Source organism: Callionymus lyra, chromosome 3, assembly GCF_982586985.1.
Source record: "Callionymus lyra chromosome 3, fCalLyr1.hap1.1, whole genome shotgun sequence".
Taxonomy (NCBI): domain Eukaryota; kingdom Metazoa; phylum Chordata; class Actinopteri; order Syngnathiformes; family Callionymidae; genus Callionymus; species Callionymus lyra.
The window spans coordinates 35,638,640-35,654,522 of record NC_141820.1 but is presented as its reverse complement, the minus strand read 5'-3'; the positions used below and the strand labels follow the sequence as shown (position 1 = coordinate 35,654,522).

The 15,883-nt window shown below is 38.1% G+C and overlaps 2 protein-coding genes across 7 annotated transcripts in view; both read right to left on the bottom strand.

Moving 5' to 3' along the window:
* Positions 1–3,572, bottom strand: part of LOC148084607 (sodium bicarbonate cotransporter 3-like) — a 32,288-nt gene extending 28,716 nt beyond the window's left edge. For all 5 annotated transcript variants that reach the window (XM_087787712.1, XM_087787715.1, XM_087787716.1 and 2 more), the window contains exon 1: positions 3,449–3,572. In XM_087787712.1, coding sequence (XP_087643838.1) covers positions 3,449–3,490 — 42 coding nt within the window. In that variant the 5' untranslated portion in view covers positions 3,491–3,572. The remainder of the gene's footprint in view (positions 1–3,448) is intronic.
* A 7,315-nt stretch (positions 3,573–10,887) lies between these two features.
* Positions 10,888–14,911, bottom strand: eomesa (eomesodermin homolog a). 2 transcript variants are annotated; one of them, XM_087787721.1, is made up of 7 exons: positions 14,142–14,911; positions 13,900–14,054; positions 13,358–13,479; positions 13,107–13,265; positions 12,924–12,985; positions 11,347–12,056; positions 10,888–11,222 (listed from the first exon to the last, which is right to left on the bottom strand). In XM_087787721.1, exons 1-7 carry the CDS (start codon positions 14,828–14,830, stop codon positions 11,209–11,211), a joined length of 1,911 nt encoding a protein of 636 aa, XP_087643847.1. In that variant the 5' UTR covers positions 14,831–14,911; the 3' UTR covers positions 10,888–11,208. The 2 variants fall into 2 exon arrangements, with proteins under 2 accessions (XP_087643847.1, XP_087643846.1); XM_087787720.1 differs by having other exon boundaries at positions 10,888–12,056.
* Between the last annotated feature and the right edge of the window lie 972 nt (positions 14,912–15,883).

The following is a 15,883-nucleotide window of genomic DNA, read 5'->3' as shown; positions in this document are numbered from 1 at the left end:
TTACAATTAACAACATAGTTAGAAAATAGTTGAGACTATCACCAGACTGCAGTTCGTTTTACCAAAACTAAATACATCAGTTTGTGTGGATTGAATAAACCTTATGTTTAAGTTGTGCCGGGTTAATGCTTAATGTTTATAAGACTTATAATACTGTGAAAAACCTGGGAATAAAGAGTATCATTATATTAGGAGGGTCAAAATGGCTGATGAAAATAAATTGAATGCATGGCACCAGCCATAACTATGTTCGTTCAGCTGTTACATTAAAAGGCAATTAACGTAGTTTATGTTGTGACTGATAGTAAATGTGTACATTTTGGACCGAAAAAAAGCAATTTACTGTTTTAAATACCACAAACCACAGTTTGACTACAGATAAATTATGGTTCTAGAAATAAAAGACTGGCCCGATGCATGTGCTCCTAACTGTTAAAACCCAATCTATAATTCTAGTTTAAATCCATCATGCTGCTTTAATCTGTTAATAACAATGGCAGCTCTGAAGGTGATTACGTATCAAGGTAGGTTTTATGCTTGTGGAGCAAATTTAAGACTAGGCTTTAAAGCTTATCAGCTTTAACAAAGGGAAAGCACAGGTGTTTAGAGCAAGGGAGAATTATTCCAAAACATTTGTAAGGTAATCAGACTAGATGGTAAAAAAATCTAATGGTTTTATAATTTTCCGAAAAGTAATGAATTAGTAATAGATCTTTTTGTTTTCATAATAATAATAATAATAATAATAATAATAATAATAATAATAATAATAATCTCTATTTATATAGCGCCTTTCTAGACCAGGGTCACAAAGCGCTTTGACAGCCATTCACACATACTTAATACATAAATAAGTATAAAGAGATCAAAAATAAAAGTGGTTGACGACTTGCCCTTTTTGACTAAACAAACTAATTTCAAACAACTGGGAATATAATACAACTGCAGATCTGAATGTTATCTCTTGTTAACTTGTCTCATGAAACTTGTGACTTCAACAACACAAGCTAATGATTTGTATAGACATCAAAAAATCTGTTTATAGGGTTAGTTTCCAGCTATCATAAAAAGAAGCATATATCTATCTATAACCACAACCACATGCGGGGTTAAGATTCCTCAGCAGCAAGCAGGTGAAAATACATGCACCCATATACAAGAATCCAGACTGGAAACATAGTAGTTGGAAACCTTACACCTCCACCAGAACTTTTTAAGTGACAGTTACACCTAAACACTCTGATCATAAAAATCTAAATGAAATGTCGTTATTTATTTGGATTCTCTGGTGCAGCTCTAAGCTTGTTTACTCGTCGGCTTCCCAACAAAATTAGATGCATACTTATCTCAGAGATGTCACTCGTGGTTACTAGGCTATTTTGGGAATTTTATGCTCAAATTTGCTTTTTATTTTTGTGTTCGAGTTGATCTTGTCAGATGACTACTTAGAGTAGCAGACAAGAGGAACGGTTGACGGTTTTGAACGGATATTCAAATCCAAACCAGAAATCCTCCTCACATTCATCTAATGTATCTTTTTTATACTTCACTGCTATGCATATACAAGGGTTGTCACAAGAGCCTATACTTGGGTACCAATTCATTACAAACTCGCTGAAAACACACAAAACAATGGTTTTATTAATTTCAAGTTAAAACAAGGAACCCTGTCTTATTGAAGAACCTGCGGGTCAGAGTCGCATTTAGACATAGTGTGGATTCAACAGCATAGAGTAATTATTAATCCTTAAAAACCTGTCCTGCAAACGATGTTACAGAAGTTTTAAAACTGAAAGAGAAAAAAATGTGAACCCTGTCAAACACTTGAAAGATATCCTGACTTGCTTTAAGAGTTCAAGGTGAGTGAATTTTAGTTCAATATAACTTATGTCATGATCAACTAACACATGTTCTGTTATTTGAGCATGCGAGATACTTCACAACAGCAACGCACACTAATAACACCTATCTAGCTCATGTTTTTTTTTAAATAAAACTATCATTTTCCTTGTTTCCTTACATCAGTGAGGTGAAACTGACCAGAAGCAAGAGACCGTAACCAAAACCAAGAGAGAAATATTGAAAAGGCAAAAAGGACGCGATAACGTGTTCATTTTATAGTTAAAGGCTGCTCAACACGGTTTGAATGTATAATAGTTTTTATTTATTTATTTGCACATTTACAGGAACTTTCTTTTTTTGTTATTGTACTTGAAGGCACACTTTTTGAACGTTTAAAGTTGTGTTTTTTTGCATTATTTTTATTTATTTTTGCATCTATAAGAAAGCTATATGTTACCATGTTTGGATGTGAAATTATTCTTTTTTTTTAATGAAAATGTGTACTTGTAAGCTGGTTGGAGGAGGCGTCAAGACCATTGTGATAGTGTAAAGGACTCTGCTCTTGTAACCTCTTGTTCGCTCAGTTATCAGACGGTGAGTTATTATAAAGTAATAACTTCAAAACATGATGGTGATGAGGGACTTACTATATCTTGGAGAAGACTTGAACATTTGAAACATGCGAGTCAGGAGAGTTGGGTTTTCACATTAGCTGCTCTTTAAGGTATCAGCTGGTTGCATTGTATGTACAAAGATTAACTTAAGTAATGTAGTGTAAAACTGTATAGAAAAGGTATGTTTGTTAAGCATGTTAGGTGTTAATTAGTTTGTTAGAAATACATTGTAATTCACTACCATACAAAGAGAAACAAATCTTTCATATAAACACAAATAGTAGTACAAGTACAATAGTACAAAGTCTTTGTCTTGATGTCAGAAAGATTAACACAAATGTGTAAAACATGTAAAGTAAAAAAAAGTTAGTATGCATTTTATAGTTAAATACACTTTGTATTTAAGTTACAGTGTAATAACAAATTATAAAGTGTAATAACAACTTAAACTGTATAAAGTTATGCACATTAACATGAAACATTGGTTTATTTTATGATCATTTGTGAGCGTTTTTACTTCTGAACACAAAGTAAACAGTGCTTGTCTATTACATGAATTGTAAGGACCTGTGGAATAATAACTATGTAAAACTTGTCGTAAGTGCGCAGGATGTGCACTAAAGTTGTAGTTCCATTGAATCAACAGAGTAAATAACGGAAGTCACATTAGCTCGAACCAGGCTAATTACTTTAGCTAGCAAGTCTCTGGTCACAAACAAACAGGCGGTGAAAAGACACAAAACCCCCCGCAGACCCGCGTTCAAAGGCACACGCTCGCTAACGGCTGAATCTGACGCTTCAAACCCCAAGTTTGAGCGTTATTTGAACCGGTGCCACGTGTCAGAATAAGAAAGCCGGCTAACAATAGCGTCCGCCGGATGGTGCCCCTCTGACTCTGACTCCCGAGCATCCATCCCCTCACTCCCGCAGCTGCCTGGCCAGCACCAGGAAGACGGAACAGCGAGCCCGGCGTGTTGTTTTAAAGTACTCACTGATCTCAACAGGGGTCTCATCTGTTCCGAGGACTCCTCCATTTAACTTGGTGCCCCTTCCTTCGGCCACCAGTACCCTTCCTGTCCGCCGGCTGAGTGTGGCGAGACCCGGCTTGACACCTCTCTGTAGCCTGGCTGAGCTTTCCTCAGCGACGCGGAAGAGGCCTCGCCCCCAAACAGATTGGCAGCTCTCTACAGCCAATAGGATTCGAGGAGTTTTTTTTGCTAGCCAATGGGAATCAAAAACGTTTGTGACGTAAAGCTTGTTGCCTTGAGCACAGAGCGGGCTCTTCTCTTCAACTTTATGAACACAGTGTGATTTAACAAAGTCCATCTTGATGCACCATTATTTATCATTTTGAATTGTAGAGTCTCAAACGTTAGTCCGGGACTGCAGTGGGGCTACATTTAAGTGCAAATTTATTTCTAAATTAAACTGAAGGTTAAGCATTTTAGGTGTTAATTAGTACAATACAAGTCTTTGTCTTGATGTCAGAAAGATTAACACAAATGTGTTAAACATGTATAGTTAAAAAAAGTTAGTATGCATTTTATAGTTAAATACACTTTTTATTTAAGTTACAGTGAAGGTTAAACTCAATTTTGTCTCGAGAAAAAAAACGTTCCTGGATCAGAGTTGGGTTAACTTGGGTCTCAGATGAAGACAATGACCAACATAAGTAAGTAAGTAAGTAAGTAAGTATTAGTTATTAGTAAAGCGCCTTTCTAAACCAGGGTCAACAAAAAAAGAACAAAAGCGAATATGCTAAGCTGGCAAATAATAAACGTCATTTTTTAATCATCCATAAAAGGTCCAAGTCTACCTCTTAAAGTTTTATATTTAGCAAAATAAAAACAAAAGCAATGCATAGGGAAGGTGACAAGTCATACAATAATTTCTGTTGCAGCTATTTGTATTTCTATATTTAATGTAAGTGGGGCATTTCAACTTACTAACATTAAGAAAATGCTCATTCAGTTCACTTTTCTATAGGGCACTTGCAATGCTGTTTTTCTCCAATAGATAGCGCTACAACTCCAAAACTCTCCCTTGAACAATTTTTAGTTTGTCCAGAAGGTGGCAGCATTGCACCATCTAACTTGTCAACGCTCCCTCCATGATCAGTTGGTTTAAAATATATATTTTAACGTTTGTTTACAAAAGCGGATCATATTATACTTGATGTTTGAAAACATCCTTTAAGATCTCCCACATACTAAAAAAGACGTTGCGGTTTACTTCAATTAAACTATTATACGATAAACCTTTTCGCATACCTTGATTTAGTAAATTATATTATTTAACATGTAAAGTCATTGAGCTGGTAGCATGACTGAAGTGCCAAAAGAAGCTTCACAAATATCTTTTTTTTTTATTTCTCACGCGCTTATAAAAACCCCAGCATAATCACTTTGGCATGCAGAAATAGAACTGCAAGGTGGGAAATCAAACTATCACCTCTTAATTGTAGCCTGAGTCTGAAAGATGTTGAGAGCCCATTAGTGCACAAAGACAGAGGGTGTACTTCTAAAAACATGTATTCATATAACAGGACTGAGAGATGAGTCAGATGTTCGACAACCTGGAGATGTATCACACTGGCATCCACCTGTGCTGCAGCTCCATGAAGACATGCAGTCTGCAAGACAAGCTCAGGAAGAATGTTTGTGATGGATGATGAGGAAACATCTTAAAAGTTGTTTTCAGACTTGTGCATATTGTTTATTTTAAATCGTTTTTTTCTACAGTTACTACTTCTCGATCAGTCCATTTCATGTATAAATATTTTTCATCATTTAATATTTAAAATGATCCAAATTGTTAATTTAGGTGTTGTGGTCGATTCTACCTAAAGATGTAGACAATTACAAAGTAAACAACAATTACATCGCCACAACATAAGTTACTGAATCAGTAACAACAATAAAAACATGAATAATAACAGTCATTCAGTATTGACTTTGTTTTTGACTAAATAATAAAAGTTACCATACTTACCTGTAGGATTAACAACACTGGCGAAATCCAGGGTAAACTTCGTCAGCACATTCATAGAGAAATTAAGATGCCCTTGTTTTGAGAATTGACAAGTAAGGTTGGATGGAAAGTGGCTCTGCTCTGTCACATGAACATCACTTCCTTTCACCATGGGATGTTAAAATTAAATCAACTTGTTTGTCATTCCATGTAAGAGTAGCAAGGTGTAATTGTAGCCTGTTCTTTTCTGCGATTGTGTTCTTTTAATTCCTTAACAAAACATAGTCTGGTATGCAGAAAGGAACTGTCAATCTACATCATATCATTAGGTCGCCTTCTCGCACTTTGTTTTTCTGTAAAGATGTCAAAGTCCATTAATTCAGTCCTTTGAGGGTATCAAGGGAACGATCCCGGAGACATTCCCTAAACTGTTGAGCCTCACAAGAGAGTGCCAATGCATTGATTTCCGGCGTTGATCATTTTCCACATGAGTGTCTATGTTTGCTCTCCCTAAAACATCTCTCAGGACGATGATCTAGCAGGAACCGATAGAGTTCAAGTCTTTTGGGACCTTATGAGGAGAAGGTTGTAGAGACCAGTGACCAGCATGATGTTCTCTAATCGACTCAGAGGTGGGTCATTTTTTGAGGATATGGAAATGATGGTGGCCAAAGGAGAAAGGAGGAAGGGACAGTAGTAAGGGAAGAAGGCCTGCTGAGACTGTCCTCCAGAGGAAACAGAAGGTTTTGAAATCAATTAAGTGCAGCTAAGCTGCAGAACACTGGCCCACGTTATCCATGCCCCAGTGGTTCAGGACCGTCCTGAGCCCTGAAGACGCCATCTGAGGGCACAAGCCTCTTCCCCACCTCGCTTTCCTCTCACCTCCATGCTCTCTGCCAACACTCGACACCCTCCACCACACGGTTATGGCCTTGTTAACTTGAGTCCAATCTTACACCAGCCAACCCGTGAGCCTTACACTTAGCCGAGGTCCTTCCCCCTCCCACGGCATAGCTCATGTTGGCCTTACACTCAGCACTACTTAAACAACAAAGTGGTTAACAGCTAGAAAAAATACCCATTGTTTGGCTCATGTATTGTTTTGGGACACAAAGCTAAAGCTCACAAGTACTGAAGTTTGGAACAAGGATATTGAAAATGGTTTGAGCATAAAATATATTATATCCTTTTAGACTCTCACCCTGAGTACGTACACTGTGATAAATCAGCTGTGATCAGCTTCCGATTGATTCTGTTTAATTAATCTATCCTAAGCCAATAGATGTGATGACTTAGTTAAAGATTTTAGATCAGGCATGTTAAAAACTAGATTTTATGTGGCCTATTTTCAATTATCATATACGCTGTTCATTAAAAGATCATGAGTCAAATGGAATCAGCACAGTGTGATGATGCTGATTACTAAATATTAAAAATAAAAATACAATACATTTTTTCTGTCCCTATAACAGTTAACATCAATGATATCTTGAACTGGAGAACTCTAAATATTTGTGGAATTAGAAAACAGTGAAATAAAACGGCAAGTGCACGAAAAACCCATCTCACCACGACGCTGAATCTTTACCTGAATATTTCTCTGCAACAAGACGAGTTCCTAAAGAGTTTGTATTTTACTCATGTTCACTCATTTACAGACCTATTACACACCCATTGACACAGTAATAACTGAAAAACAGAAAAACTAATTCTGAGCAGCCAGGTAAAAAAAAAAGGGATTTTTTTTGGTTGAGGCAGTTGGTAAGCTTGTTAAAAAGAAAGCAGTCCATTTTTTGTCCCATTCATCAACACATCCAAGAGGGTATATATATCTTGGGTTGCTACTTTCCCCAGATTTTTGGGTTACTTCTAAAAGACGCGTCAGGAAGTGTTGAACCCAACACTGGTCTGCCTGTGGCTGCATTTAGTCAGTGAGAGCAGTAATAGTGTGTGATTGAAGGTGAGGAAACGGCCTTAAGCCCTCATGTTTGGATGTCAGCCCTCTTTTGCTATGATGTTCTGGGACCTCCATGGCATTTCATACGTGAACTCTCAACTTGGCCACTGAGCCTGGGTTGACGACACGCCACTGCCCTCTCGTAGACGTTTTTGCCTAGTCTTCAAAGTTCTTCTAAACTTATTCTACTGTGGTTTATGAGGACCACTGAGTTCGAGAGTCACTTTTGTAGTTCTTGACCCAACATGTAGGTTTCCAATAACGACCTCTTTGTGTGGAAGCATGTAGAAGATGTGTCTATTGATTCATTTAACTTGTGCTTGAAGGGTTTAAAGAAACTGACATATATACCGATCGGGTAATTGACATGGTGTTGGTTGAATAAATGGTCGTTTTATCATACCTAATGTCATTCAAATAAATATTGACTGATCAAATGTAAATTTTAACTGATATAAGATCTTGAAATCTTGATGGCTGTCTGCCTTTCGATAAGTTATACCCTTTTAATTAATATTATATTGATTATTGCACGACAAGAGGTGATTTATTAGGAAAAATAATCTGATTGTACATAACATTTGTTTGTCGAAACAACACAATTGAAGATGCATGTCTGTGTTGCAACCATTGACTTTCTTATGTTTTTTTATGCCGATCATGATGTTCAATTCTTGCTGTATTTATCTGCCACACCTTGAAGGCTGGACCATGAAGCATATTCCTAATTAAACCAGTCAGTGGTACAAGTATATTTGGCAACACCTTCTTTAACATGGACTCACAAATCACACAATATGAAATTGGTTGGTTTTTTTTTAGCATGAAGGCTTAATATGCTGCCAAGGAGTTGTTTGTCTGTCTGCAAAATACCCCAAAAAATGTTATGAATGGATTTCAATTAAAATTGTCGGGAAATTGTCATTCTGCCAGAGGTCCTCACCACACTTGTTGAATGTCAGCATTATTTTTCACCCGCCTACAGATTAAAACTAAACTACTAAACTGCAAAACAAGTGCATGAAAAATATACATCTCACAAAAACGATGACTCAGCTGGAGCTATGGACTGATTTTTCTGCAACAAAATGGTTCCATATAGAGTTAAAACTAGTTTTTAGTTTTTTGCGTAAGATTGACTGACAACAAGTGACGTATAAAGGGTCACAGGCTAATGTTATATTGGATCCTATTATCCTATTGGATCATTATTATCAGTATAATGGGAATTATATTAACTGTTTTATTCTTTCTGTGTAGCTCAGTAGCACATGCCACATGACGGACTAGAAAATGAACAGTTGATTAAATGTAGTAGAAGTAGCAGAGTTTCAGGTTACCATCTTAGTCCTTGCAGAATCTTTCAAAAAACTTCAATCCCACCTGCTGTCCCAATGATCTCATTTTAATTTGGCTAGTACCAAAAGTATTATACATACTGTAAATAATCCTTCCAGGCTGTTGTTCCTAAGCTTTGGAACGATCTTCCTCTCTCTTTGCGCATGATGGAGTCAGAGAAACATCTTAAGACATTTTTATTTGTGCAGGCTTTTCCTTGATTTTCTGAGACTCCTGTTTTTGTCTCGTTGTTATCCTGACCTATTAAATATATATTTTATTGAGTATTGTTTTGTCTAAGCACTTTGTGACCCTGGTCTAGAAAAGCGCTCAATAAATAGAAATTACTTACTTACTTAAACGTAGAACAAAAGATAGAAATCACACTATGAGTGGAAATTAGCAGTTTGGTGGAGGTCTGTGGTCTCCAAGTGCTTTACTACTAACTGATTCATTTTTTTTTACACAGAGATCTGTTAGAAAAACGCTTTGAATGTATTATGAGACAAAAACAATCATCCTGTGGATCCCATCTTTATTTTACCAGAAACTACTAATGTGCCTTCTCGACAGCCACTTAATGGTCCACCACACCGACATTAAAGGTCAGGAAAACATGAAAAATGTAGAAGAAACACATCATTAAATGCTCAGAAACAATATGCTGACATGCTTATGTGCAAACATGTTTATTCTCTTTGCTCAGTCCCCCCCCTGAGCTTTTCTTACAGCTTCCAAGAGGCCACAGCAATCAAGCCATCTACCTTGTTAGGAGGTGTTAATTGGAGTTAGACTCCACACTTTGTCAAGGAGTCTGACAACAGAATTAATTAGAATTTGACTATGTAAATCAATTCAAATTGGGCTCCTTATGTTGCTGGAGGAGGGGTGGCAAGAGGAGATGTTTTTTCTGCACTGAATAAAGTTGTGTTGATTTTAAAACTTTTCTTTTCACTAGTTTTGTTTTCTCTCGTGTTGACTCTAAATGAAGAAAACAAGTTCATCAGTAAACACTAACAGGCACACAAAAATAATATTGATTTCTTACATCAGAACACAGTAAAAAAAAAAGGCAAATGTGTGTATTTGTCAAGCATTTTAGATAGATACTTTCTTTTATTGTTGCGTTTGAAAGCTAAAACACTATTTATTTGTCTTTTTGTATTTTATTTAAAATGATTTTGTTTTCAGCAAAGTGTCTGATTTAGCATTGTATTTTCACAAGCCAGAAGATTACTGGTGCAAATTCAGCCACAGTAATCCTGGGTCCTTCCTGTTTGTGGGTTCTCTTTCTTGCTCATGTGGGTTTCAACCCATAGTCCAAAATACATACGGAACAGATTTCAATGGAACTTTTCCAGCGTGTCCCCAAACTGTTGCGCCAAGTACTGGCCAACAAAAAAACATGTATTCCTTTTAAAAAACAAAAGTAAAATATATTTTCAGTTTTTATGATCTTTCAAGTCAACATTTTTAAACTACAATATGACGATTGAATTTAACATTCATTGATGGGACAGATATCCGCGTTTATGTTTTAATTATATGATTGAAACATATATATTGAATCAACTTCTCATTTGTAATATGGAAGAATTCCAGTGATTACACAGAAGCGTTCATCATTAATTTTTATTATTAATATTTCAATGTAGGTGTAATGTAATGCATCCTTCTTTATGAAGAATCGTGAGATTGCACAACAAAAATAACTCAAATGTAATCGTCTCTGCCATCCTGACAAATACGTTTGTCACGTCATGATCATGAGTTTATTTCAATATAAAGAACAATATGGATGATATGCTTCTCCTTTTGGTCATCCTCACCAACCTCAAAGTGCCTTTTTCTCAGTCCGACCTATTGTATTAATTTAAAAAAACAAAACTAGAAAAACTTTTTACTTTCTGAGGAGGCCGGAAATAAAATACTATAAAAAGTACCCATAATTTGTAATAACTATAGAGATGACTATTAGATGTATTTAATCAAGGTTAAAAAAAATTCATTCATAAAAGATCCAAATGATGCATAAAAAAAGAACCTTGGGGACAAAATAATTTTCAAAGGGTGAGTTTCAATGTCAACGCCTTTAGTCTTCAACATCTGAATGGTATTTAAATAAACATGCAGAGAGAAACGCTGCTTTATGAAAAGCGTCTTTATTTTTCCATTTAATAACACCTTCATGAGGACAACTTTGTACAAGATACATCACAGTCTAAAGTGCACAAATACTGTACAATAAAAATGACTTAAATACTCAAGGTGTCTGGGGACGGGGATTCACATTTTTAAAAACAAATTTTAAAAAGATTAAAATTAATCCATTAAATAATCATGCTTACTGTCGGAGGAAATAAACCCCTAAACAAAACAATCACTAGGCATGTCATTGCTCAGGTTTGTGAGGGGTTGGCCTGTGGGAGGGGGGTGGGGGGTGGGGAGGGGGGTTCTTGTGCAGCTTGCTTTGGGGAGTGAGGGACACTAAGCTTTGGCACCTTTAGAGAGAAGAGAGAAAAGACATTATCAAGGAAAGGTGATCACAATAGTAAACAAAAGAGTCATATTTAGTTGAATAAATACAGTCTTAAGGGCTCGTGTAGAATGCATAATAGCCCATGCCTTTTGGGTTGTCCTTGTAATCCTCCGAGGTCAAGTCTTCACACTTGATGGTCGGGGAGTTCTCTGTGCTGGAGCCCCCCGGGGACATCCTGCGTCTCTTACAGACCATGGAGTAGACCCCCGAGTCGGTGGACTCTACCGATTTCAAAGACTGAGACGTCTCAATCCAGGAGGGTGGGGCACTCTCTTCTGGCATTTTGTCTTTCGTGACTCCGAGCGGGTCTTCTGGGAACGCAGGGGGACTAGGGCGCGGTGACCAGGGTAACCCTGTTGTCATCTTACGTTGGTAGGAGCTTCTGGTGCCCCAACCCGCGGCCATTGAAGCGAAGGCCGAGTCGGGATAGTAGCTGAGAGCGTGGGATGTCTGTAGGGATAAGGGCTTGATGCCGTAGGACAGCAGGCTGCTGGTGGAATAGTCATTGTCATAGGACAGGTCCAGTTTGTTGGTGCCCGGCTGCTGGACTGGGGGGACGAACCAGCGCTGGGCTGTAGCAGCCGCGGATGCGTCCTCGCTCTGAGGGGAGAGGAGACTGTTGGTCTGAGGAACGGTCCGCTCACTGGCGTAGAAGCGGTTCTGAGGCAGGTTGTTGACGAACTGGTCCTGAAAGAAAGGCTGCATGGCGTAGCGGGCTCCCGGGACGATCTGTGTCGATCGAGGGGAGTCTGTGGGAGATGGTGTCAACCTGTCGCTCTCTGGAGCCGTGTACATCCTGTCGACACACAAATAAAATGCAAATTTAGAGACATTTAAAAAAAAAATATATGGCTTTTACTGTCAAGTAAAATGAACATAAAAAAAATGTAATCCACTATAGCCCTGGGTCTGCCCTTGACTCCTCCCAAGTAAGATGCCAGAATTAATCAAAACCAATTTTGAAAGGTTTTATAACCCAATATGTTAAGATGCGTGTTGATTGGGACTTTCTTTGATTCAAATACTCACATATTTTATTTAATGGATAATATTTTAATATTAAAATCTTAATATAATTTGAAACAAAGAATTTAAAATGTAGTACTTTAGCCAAAATCTCAAAGAAAGACACAAAGCAAAAGAAGCTAAAAAAAAAAATTCCAAGACAAGAATGGCAGTTTGATCGTAACAGCACTTAGCGTCGCCTTTCATTTTGTTCCAGCTAGCAGCATTTTAACATGTCCGCACTTGTTTTTTATGAATTTGAAAAAAAACAACCCCAATAATTTAGCTCATTGCACTGAATGACATTTCCCATTTGTGCATTTCATCAAAACTAACATTTTATCCATAATCTGACCAATGTAATTTACATTTTTTCAAGGAGCACAAGAATATTGCAACATACTGAGTGTTGCTACAATATTCACCTCATGCAGTAGACAACATCTAAAAAACATTAGATTGTACAGTAAAAGATTTAACTAAAAAAAACAAACAGAGTATTTGTTACAGTATTGATCATTCCAGATCCAGATGTGACCAAATCTTTTTGCTTTTTATTAAGGAGTTCTCAATCGCTTTAATGATTTAAATAAATACACACACAGCAAGAGAATGATCGACCAACATACAAATTCATTTCAGAACTTGAGGCACTTACGAGTCGTAATTGTCACGGAAGCCTTTTGCAAAGGGGTTGTGATCAATCTTTAGCTGTGTGATCTGAAAGAACAATAACAACAACTTTGTTAGACCACAAGCATGTGGAAGAAGACAGTTCTCACCCACTGTTTGAGTTCAGACACAGTCTTGCTGTTTATGATGACGTGGATTAAATACTTACATCTGTGTTCTGGTAGGCAGTGACGGCTATGAACTGGTTCTCTGGGAAGGTGAAAGTCTGAGTCCGGGCCTCATTGCTCATGTCTTCCACTCCATCTTCTGTCACTTCCACGATGTGGAGACGGGGTTGGTACTTGTGCAGGGACTGCAGGACGATCATCTGTACAGAAAACAAGGATAATTAAAAAAAATAAAAGAACAGGTCTTTTGAAGAATCAATTGTAAAGGTAAGTAAATAAAAATAAATCAAACCTGTGTGTTGTTGTTGTTTGCTCCTTTGTTGTTTGTGAGTTTCAACTTGCCAAAAGAGATTTCTTGTCTCATCCAGTGAGCGCCTGTGTTTGGGGATTCAGGATGAACATACATCTTGTTTCCTGGAAAAACAAACAAAAATAAATAAAAACGAAAACAAAACAATATGTAAATGAAAATGTAGGAATGAAATACAATTTGTTTCACAAAATATCAATAAAATAAAACGAATTGTAAAACGAAATTTTAAGAATGTAATGTTCACAATTGAACGGCAAAATGTATCTTTATTTTAGTAGTGTGGTCTGGTTCCGGGAGTAAATTAAAAACATAAATTAAAAACACTTTTTTTTGCATCATTTTGAAGTGTTTTATTTTCTCTTTACACCTTTTTAAAAACGCCTTACATTTAGTTACATTTATTAATAACGTTAATTAAATAGCCTGTTGAGTTTCTATGATATAAAGAGGTTTCTTTTATTTAGTTGAACGCACAATACGGTCACTTGTTTATTCGTTAACAAAAATGATTTCTATGTCACCTTGCATGTTATTATCCGCTTTCCCACAGGTGACCCATTTCCCTCCTTGAAAGCGCCAATGGTTCGGATCCGCCAGAACTACTTCCACAAAGACGTTGTAGTGGGCCGTGAGGTTGAGCCCGGTGATGTTGAAGCTCAGGAAGGGAAACATCCTCCTGAAAAAGACAAATTATTACAATTATCGCAGGGGAAAAAAAACATATTATTTTATTAATTTCTAACGTTATTCAATTGTGACTCACCGGCCCTGTTTGGTGATGATCATTTCCGTCTGGTGCCGGTGGAACTTGAGCCACAGAGGCCGGTTGCACAGATACACCTGAGCGCGAGCCCCGACGCCTGCGCCCGGCAGAGACATGGAGCCGATCCCGGTCCCCGACCCGGCGTAGGACGGGTACAAACAACCCGGACCTTGACTGAACTGATAGCCCCCGGTGCTGAACTGACTCCTGCTGGGGCAGACTGAGGACGAGGGGAAGCCGGCAGGAGGGAGCACGGATCCATAATGAAGCGAGGCCGGGTACCGAGAGCTACTGGACCCGGTGTAAACTGACCCGGTTTGGCCCGCGTACGGGAAGATGGAACAAGGGTTTGCCACGTCGGTACCGGCCTGAGAGGACGAGATGAAATATCGATCAGCTCCAAGTTCATCGATGTATCGCCGACTCGTCAGCTCGTCCTCACCGAGCACCGGGGAGCCTTTTCTCCCATCGGGCCCGGTTTTGGTGAAGCTGTCCGCGTCCGACTCCGCCAGCATCCCGGTGCCGCTCAGGTACTTCTTGGTCCCTCCGCCCGGTTCCGACTCCGTGCGCTCCACGTCTTGGTAGTCGAGCTGGGACGCGGGCCTCGGGCTGGTGCTGGCGCTGTCCGACGTGGAGAGGTTGTAAAAAGTTTTGGGTAAAGAACTTGGGAGGATGTTCTCTAACTGCATGGTTCTGGAGAGAGAGCTCGGTCCAAATGTTGCTGCGGGGCCGTGGAGGCGACGCGACCTCCCAGTGACACCAGGGTCCACACTAACGGGTCTTCAGAGCCGATTGGTTCGACATTAGACGTGCACGGGCTTTTTATAAGATGCTGCTTTCTAGTCCAGGACGAAAGGAGGAGCCTGAGCTCAGTGCTTCTGGCACAACACGACCTCTTCCAATTTTATAACTCATCTTCTAACACCGCTCTCCCCACGACTCGCTTCGTACACGACTTAAAAAAATCATTTGACTTTAAATTTGGATCAATTAAACGTTTTTTTTAAAATGTTAAATTAATGGTTTTCAACACGCAAAACATGTCATTCAATCCAACACACACCTCTCGCGGCTGCATGCGGGCCACGCGTGGAAATCGATCACATGTGCACCTTGTTTCCTAATTGGCCCTCCGTCCAAGACAGTTGAAACTGGAATTGATTTGAGAAAAACCCGAGCCCTACATTTATTTAAACGTGTGCTGAAACCCATTTTCCTAAAGACAGAAAAATGTAAAATAAAAAATATATTTATTTTTAAAATCTATAGTATATATTTTTTACGATTCCATATTCTCCCATGTGCTCTGCAATTAATAAAAAAACAATTAATTAAATATATATTTTTAATATTTGGTATCAGCCAAAATGATCAATTTTATTTTATTTTTCTATAAATATAATTTTCAAATGAAAGTGAAAGTCCTCAAAAATAATTAATACAAACGTTTTGATTCAATTGTGATCATTAAAAGAAGACGCGACATGTATAACTATAATACAAATTAAATATATATACAATATATTAATGAAGAATTATAAGAATGATCGATTGCGCTTTTCGTTTAGAACGAATTTCGGCATTACTCGTGGCGTTAAATCCGAACCATGTGTGGAAGAAAGTCCCAAACAGTATTTATGAGTGGTGAACACACACTCGCACTCCTAATTCAACACACACTCATACACTCACAGAGGCATCTACCTCATCTAAAAAAAACACGCGTGCCGCCCCACGCGTGA